The 8,056-nt window shown below is 43.7% G+C and overlaps 1 protein-coding gene across 4 annotated transcripts in view; it reads right to left on the bottom strand.

Annotated features, from left to right (window-relative positions):
• Positions 1 to 8,056, bottom strand: part of arl13b (ADP-ribosylation factor-like 13b) — a 110,042-nt gene that overhangs the window by 75,665 nt on the left and 26,321 nt on the right. For all 4 annotated transcript variants that reach the window (XM_043700789.1, XM_043700787.1, XM_043700788.1 and 1 more), the window contains one exon: positions 6,701 to 6,950. In XM_043700789.1, the coding sequence (XP_043556724.1) occupies positions 6,701 to 6,950 (250 nt within the window). The remainder of the gene's footprint in view (positions 1 to 6,700; positions 6,951 to 8,056) is intronic.

Raw genomic sequence — 8,056 nt, 5'->3', positions numbered from 1 at the left:
CTGAAGCTGAGCGGGGTGGGTGCAGTGTGATCAGGACCTGAAGCTGAGCTAGGTGACTGCAGTGTGATCAGGAGCTGAAGCTGACCGGCGTGGGAACAGTGTGATCACGATTTGAAGCTGAGCGGGGTGCGTACAATATGATCGGAACATGAAGCTGAGCAGGGTGGGTACAGTGTGATCACGACCTGAAGCCGAGCGGGGTGGGTGCAGTGTAATCAGGACCTGAAGCTGAGAGGGGTGGGTACAGTGTGATCAGGACCTGAAGCTGAGTGGTGTGTGTGCAGTGTGATCAGGAGAGCGGGGTGGGTACAGTGGGATCAGGACCTGAGCTGAGCGGGGGATGTGCAGTGAGATCAGGACCTGAAGCTGAGCAGGGTGGGTACAGTGTGATCACGATCTGAAGCTGAGCGGGGTGGGTGCAGTGTGATCAGGACCTGAAGCTGAGCGGGGTGGATACAGTTAGATCAGGACCTGAAGCTGAGCAGGGTGGGTATTGTGAGATCAGGAGCTGAAGCTGAGAGGGGTGGGGGCACTGTGATCAGGAGCTGAAGCTGAGCAGGGTGGGTACAGTGTGATCAGGACCTGAAGCTGAGCAGGGTGGGTACAGTGTGATCAGGACCACAAGCTGAGCGGGATGGGTACAGTGTGATCAGGAGCTGAAGCAGAGCTGGGTGGGTACAGTGTGATCAGGAGCTGAAGCTGAGAGCGGTGGGTACAGTGTGATCAAGGCCTGAAACGGAGCGGTGTGGGTGCAGTGTGATCAGGAGCTGAAGCAGAGCTGGGTGGGTACAGTGTGATCAGGACCTCAAGCTGAGCGGGGTGGGTACAGTGTGATCAGGAGCTGAAGCAAAGCTGGGTGGGTACAGTGTGATCAGGACCTAAAGCTGAGCGGGTGGGTTCAGTGTGATCAGGAGCTGAAGCTGAGCGGGGTGGGTACAGTGAGATCAGGACCTGAAGCTGAGCAGGGTGCTGCAGTGTGATTAGGACCTGGAGCTGAGTGGGTGATTGCAATGAGAATAGAGCCTCCCTTTCCCACAAGTACAATCATAATCCTGCTGCACTTGAGAACCCATCATACCAGTATTTCTTTAAAGCATATGCCTAGCATCTCCCAACTTTGTTTGGATTCCAAGTCAATTCTGCTTCCATGAGGAGCAATTCCACTCCAGACCAACCCAGATGGCCTCCTACTTCAAGGACCTCAATTCCCACTCTCACGTGATCAACAATGCCCTCCAGTGCATCTCCTTCACTTCCTGCACCTCTGCCCTTGAACTCCACCCCTCCAACCGCAACAAGAATAGAACCCTCCTTGTCTTCACCTTCCAACCCACCACCAAAGATATATTTCCCTCCCCACCCCTATCAATATTGCACGGAGACCATTCTCTTCGCGACTCCCTCATTCGGTCCACACCCCCCACCAACTCACCGTCCACTCCTGGCACCTTCTCTTGCTACTGCACCCACATCCATCCAAGGCCCTAAAGAATCCTTCCACATTCGGCAGAGATTTTCCTGCACATCCAAACACCTCACCTACTGTGGCCATTGCTCTCATTGTGGTCTCCTTTACATTGGGAAGACAGGACGCCGACTCACGGAACTTTTCAGAGAACATCTCCTGGACATATGCACCAAACAATCCCACTACCCTGTGCCCTACCACTTCAACTCCCCCTCCCACTCCGCTAAGGATATGCAAGTCCTGGACCTCCTCTACCGTCAAACCCTAGCCACCCAACGCCTGGAGGAAGAAACCCTCATCCTCTGCCTTGTGACCCCATTAATGACACGGCATCAACACTGATTTCACCAGTTTCCTCATCTCCCCTCCAACTCGGCACTGCTTTGAACTGTCCTACCTATCCATCTTCCTTCCCACCTATCTGCTCAAATCTTCGCTCCGACCTATCACCATCATCCCCCACCTGCATCTACTTATCGCCTTCCAAGCTACCTTGCCCCCAGCCCTGCACCACTTCTGTTTATCTCTCAACCCCTTCCCCCGCCTCCTCATTCCAGATGAAACGTTTATGCCCGAAACGTTGACTCTCCTGCTCCTCAGATGCTGCCTGACCTGCTGTGCTTTCCGAACACCACACTTTAACAGCCAATTCTGATGCCCAATTATACTTCACAATTACTCCACTTCAGTCTTGGAAGCAGCTGCATCTTTTTGTGAATATCAGTTTGGCTAATATTTTCCAAATAGGATTCCGTTTAAAGTGACACTTGAACTGTTCTGCCTCATTTCCAATTCAATGGACTTAAAGGCAACAGAAGCCTAACTTCCAATTCAGAATTCTGCCTTAAACTCTTAGGAGGTTTTCAAATTCACTATTCATACCACACAATAAGAACATCTACATGTATCATAAAGATGGCTGCAAGCTATCATTTATAATGCCAGTAAAGCATTGTAGATTCACCTTTAAACCAAAATCAACCCAATTTTAGTGTGGCAGATCACACTGTGAAGTACAAAGTTCTAGAAACATACATTTATTTAACTTCCAAATCCCCATTACATTTCGTCGCTCTTTTGGAGGATCCTGACCTCATTGTGATCATCAGACAAACTTCTCATTATGGCAGTTTGATCCTCAGAGCTATGCAACAGTTGGATATGAGAGGTATCTCACTCCTTGTTTTTTTATATATCGTCTTCAGAATTCATAAATTTGTAATCCATATCAAACAGTCTTGAAGAGGAAACCCATGTTTACCAATAAACTTCCCTGGATTTCTCTATTCTTTCAGCCGCTTTCTCTTTAATAAACATGATCAGCCAGATTGAAATTTGTTTCCAAGGGCCTTGCCACAGTCCTGAATGCTCACTGATTCTTTGACTCATTGGCTTTAACATAAGCTTTTCTGCCTGCATGAATTGCATTCAAATACTCAAAATGTATAACTAAATTAGGCCCTTCCCAAGCTGTGGTGAGTTCACTATTAGTTATGGAACTTTAGGATTAATAACAAAAACTGATATGAACCATACCTTGCCACCATCTGTAACAAATTCTTAGCATGTACCGCCCATGTCAGCATGGATGATAACTCACAGTTAAGCTAATGTGCCAAAACCTTTAATGAATTATTTTGTCTATTACTGCTTGGTTCCTTTTCCTGAAGAAGGGCTTATGCCCGAAACGTCGATTCTCCTGTTCCCTGGATGCTGCCTGACCTGCTGCGCTTTTCCAGCAACACATTTCCAGCTCCTTTCACATATACAATTGTTAAAAAGGCTTTCTGCTGCCTGATTCAGAACTATTATATTCATATGCACACACATAACTCTGCATTAATCATTAGAAAACTCCCTCCATTATCAGTGAAAATTTTGCTGGCGGTCCAAGTCTGGCATCTATCCAATTTTTATTATGTTATTCACAATTATTTTTGTATATTTATTACATATTATAACAAAATCTGGTTGCCAAGTCTACAAAATATAAAGCTGTTCTCTTCTTCTTTACCCCAAACCTTTAAATCCAAGGCCACTACCTCACTTAAATCTCAGAGAAGACTCAATATTCCTTACAGATCTCAGATCTCTTACTTATTTCTTGTATTTCTCATCCATTATTTCTGCATCCTTTACTAACAGTTTAATCTTTTAGAAGATGGATAGGTCAGCTTCTTATGTAATTTTTACACAATTGACTTTTGTCTTCTAAATTTCTCTCCCAATATGAATAACATACTTTAAAATGTCTTCAGTGGATGGGTTACATTCCATTGAAGGAATGAAATAATGTTCCCAATTGTATATATTTGCAAATTCAAAAATTTGCAAATATAACAGATTTGTCCTCTTATATATCCAGTTTCATCTGTGCTTTCTTCGTTGGTAGTCTGTTTTAAAATTTCATTGGTCACTACATCCACACTAATGATATAATGATTCCAGCTATTTTACGAGGAAAATAATAATTTCAAAGATTTTACTGAGATGGAACTCCCAACTTTAACTTTTTCCAGATTCTTTTTGCTTAGCGAGTCTGGATGGGAATGCAGCCAGTCTATTCCACACATAATAGACATGCATCCACTGTCCAATACTGCAAAATTGAAATGCTCTGCTACCAATATATTCATCACTTGTGAAAAATACAATGTCCTCTCTTTGATCAACACTTTCATCTGCTTCCTCTGAATTCTCTGTTTCATGTTTGTTTCAAGTGCTTAAGCATTTGGGACAGTTCAAGGCATGGCAGTACTTTGAGTCACACCTGAAACATCGTTTGGACACACCCTGAGCATTTCTGGAATTCATTCACTATTTCAAATCCAAAAATTCTCTTCACTTCTTAAAATTATCAATAGCATTTCCGCCCTCATTTCTATTAATTATACTTCTCCTCTCAGACCACTACTCACTGTAGCTAGACAGCCGTACCAATTTGCTAACACTGTCACCCAATTTCTGTCGTATTCCCCTTTGTGCTACATAAATGCTACTGGAAAGGAATGCTGTTCTAGCAATTTTTTCAGTGCTCTGACATTTGCCTTGGTAGTGTATGTCTATCTACAAATTTAGTTCTCATCAAAACTAGAACTTTCTCCATACTTGATACACTGGCACAGTCCAATAATGTAAATGCTAGCATCGTTTGGCGATTTTTCAGATGAAATTTCTGCAGTCTTGCCTTCAACCTGATAAACTCCTTTTGTGCTCTCTCGTAGAACTGTCCCCAGCTTTTCTAAGTTTGCCAAAATCTGACTACACCTCATAAGCAGTCTTTAGATAATCCTTTTGATAAAATTTATCCATGAAAGTTAAGAAATATGTCCAAACACTGATCATTGTTCAAATCTTCGGGTTCCAATTCTTCTATGTGGTAACAAACGTACTGAGGCTATAACTTGCTTCCTCATTGGTAAAGAACTAATTTGCTCTTCCACTTGTCATAAGGCTAATTTTCAGAAAACAGGGATGGGCAATCATGCCCTAAAACCTTACTTCTGACGCGACCATTCTCTAATACCAATGTTATACTCCAAAAGTCAACTGTATTTAAACAGAATGTAAGCCCGTTTGTGCGAGAGCTATAATTTAGCTTGCCACACTCCGTAAAATAACATCATCCTGATTACTTACTCCCCATATGTACACAATCATGCAAAACCTAATAAAATCCTTATTAATAAATCATCACCGGTTCCCTCCCTCCATTAGAACTTAGGCATTCATTCAGACTATATCGGATGTTAAAATTCTGCCACCTCCTAATGATAGAAAGTAGCACTTAAAACGTGTGAGGACTGACAGATGGCTACCTGAGGCCAGGACAAGACTGGGGGAAAAGAAAAGCAGAATTATGTTACCTACAAGTTGCAATTACCCCAAACGATACAGATTTCTCGTCCCTCTCCCCGGTTACTTGCTAGACAAAAGCTGTATTTGTAAGGACACTGTTTTGATCTGAACTGGGAACTGGAAGTGGGGCAGTTTAGTTTGTATCTGCATTCATAAGCAACTCATCACCAGGACAAAATTAAATTGTCACACATTTCTTTCTTGTAATCCACTGACGTTAAAAGTAAACAGTTGTTGTGGTTCTGTTCGCCGAGCTGGGAATTTGTGTTGCAGATGTTTCGTCCCCTGTCTAGGTGACATCCTCAGTGCTTGGGAGCCTCCTGTGAAGCCTTCTGTGATGCTTCCTCCAGCATTTATAGTAGTTTGTACCTGCCGCTTCCGGTTGTCAGTTCCAGCTGTCCGCTGCAGTGGCCGGTATATTGGGTCCAGATCGATGTGCTTAATGATTGAATCTGTGGAGGAGTGCCATGCCTCTAGGAATTCCCTGGCTGTTCTCTATTTGGCTTGTCCTATAATAGTAGTGTTGTCCCAGTCGAACTCATGTTGCTTGTCATCTGAGTGTGTGGCTACTAAGGATAGCTGGTCATGTCATTTCGTGGCTAGTTGGTGTTCATGGATGCGGATCGTTAGCTGTCTTCCTGTTTGCCCTATGTAGTGTTTTGTGCAGTCCTTGCATGGGATTTTGTACACTACATTGGTTTTGCTCATGCTGGGTATCGGGTCCTTCGTCTTTGAAAGGATCGAATGGACCCAATATACCGGCCACTGCAGCTGGAACTGACAACCGGAAGCGGCAGATACAAATCACTATAAATGCTGGAGGAAACATCACAGAAGCGCTTCACAGGAGGCTCCCAAGCACTGAGGATGTCACCTAGACAGGGGACGAAACGTCTGCAACACAAATTCCCAGCTCGGCGAACAGAACCACAACAACGAGCACCCGAGCTACGAATCTTCACCCAAACCTTAAAAGTAAACAGTCTATTAACAATGCAATTTACATTAGGTGATATAAACCACATTAGTGGCCTCAAAAGTAGGAAAGTTCACTAGTTCTAATATTATCCCAGAAATTCTGCAATTTCCTCTTTAATACAGGTTCTTAAATCTGTAAAGTCCAACAAATTCATCATAATAATCCAAGCTAACAACTATTTACTTAAATGGGCAGAAAATTGTGGGCTGTTGCACACAGAAATAGAATACACTGACCAAATGTTTTACTTACTAAAATTTAGTGTAATATGTTGTTGTTACATTATATTATCTAATTATTACTCTTTTGTGAATGCACATACCCAATACTGGATAAGAAAATAGGAACAGACCTATTATATGCATCTATGATTTATGCTCAGCAGAGATACTTACACTAGCACAGGTTTTCCTGATATCTTAGGATGCCTTATGACCTCTGCCACGATGTCTTTGGCTTCTTCTATTCGATCAACATCACTGGAGTCCACAACAAAAATAACACCAAAGGACTCAGAGTAATAGTTCTTCCAGATCGCGCGGATTCTTTTCCCTCCTCCCAAATCAAAGATGGTGACTTCAAACTTGTCCTGTTTTAGATCAATTCTTGAAAAACCCACTGTGGGAGCTAAATCCTCGAGAGACTCTACAAAAAACAAGAAAAGATTTTTTAAAAAGATATATAAAGAATGTTGGGAGAGCAGAGACTGAGGACTTAGGTAGAACATAGAACTGTACAGCACAGAAGAGGCCCTTCAGCCCACGATGTCGTACCGACCACTGATCCTCGTGTATGCACCCTTAATTTTCTGTGACCATATGCATGTCCAGTAGTCTCTTTAATGTCCCCAATGACCTTGCTTCCACAACTGCTGCTGGCAACGCATTCCATGCTCTCACAACTCTCTGTGTAAAGAACCCGCCTCTGACATCCCCTCTATACTTTCCTCCAACCAGCTTAAAACTATGACCCCTCGTGTTAGTCATTTCCGCCCTGGGAAAGTGTCTCTGGCTATTGACTCTATCTATGCCTCTCATTATCTTGTATACCTCAATTAGGTCCCCTCTCCTCCTCCTTTTCTCCATATGATAAGGCCTCCAGTCCAGGCAATATCCTGGTAAACCTCCCCTGAACCCTCTCCAAAGCATCCACATCTTTCCTATAATAGGGGGACCAGAACTGGACGCTGTATTCCAAGTGCGGTCTAACCAAAGTTTTATAAAGCTGCAACAAGATCTCACGACTCTTAAACTCAATCCCCCTGTTAATGAAAGCCAAAACACCATATGCTTTCTTAACAACCCTGTCCACTTGGGTGGCCATTTTAAGGGGTCTATGTACCTGCACACCAAGATCCTGCTGTTCCTCCACACTGCCAAGAATCCTATCCTTCGTCCTGTACTCCGCTTTAAAATTCGACCTTCCAAAATGCATCACCTCACATTTATCCAGGTTGAACGCCATCTGCCACCTCTCAGCCCATCTGCTTCCTGTCAATGTCACGCTGCAGCCTACAACAGCCCTCTATACTGTCAACGACACCTCCAACTTTTGTGTCGTCTGCAAACTTGCTGACCCATCCTTCAATCCCCTCATCCAAGTCATTACTAAAAATTACAAACAGTACAGGCCCAAGGACAGAGCCCTGTAGAACACCACTCACCACAGACTTCCAGGCAGAATATTTTCCTTCTACTCCACTCGCTGTCTTCTGTTGGCCAGCCAATTCTGTATCCAGACAGCTAAGTTCC

Source organism: Chiloscyllium plagiosum, chromosome 12 (assembly GCF_004010195.1).
Source record: "Chiloscyllium plagiosum isolate BGI_BamShark_2017 chromosome 12, ASM401019v2, whole genome shotgun sequence".
Classification (NCBI taxonomy): Eukaryota; Metazoa; Chordata; class Chondrichthyes; order Orectolobiformes; family Hemiscylliidae; genus Chiloscyllium; species Chiloscyllium plagiosum.
This window is presented reverse-complemented; position numbering and strand designations above follow the sequence as displayed.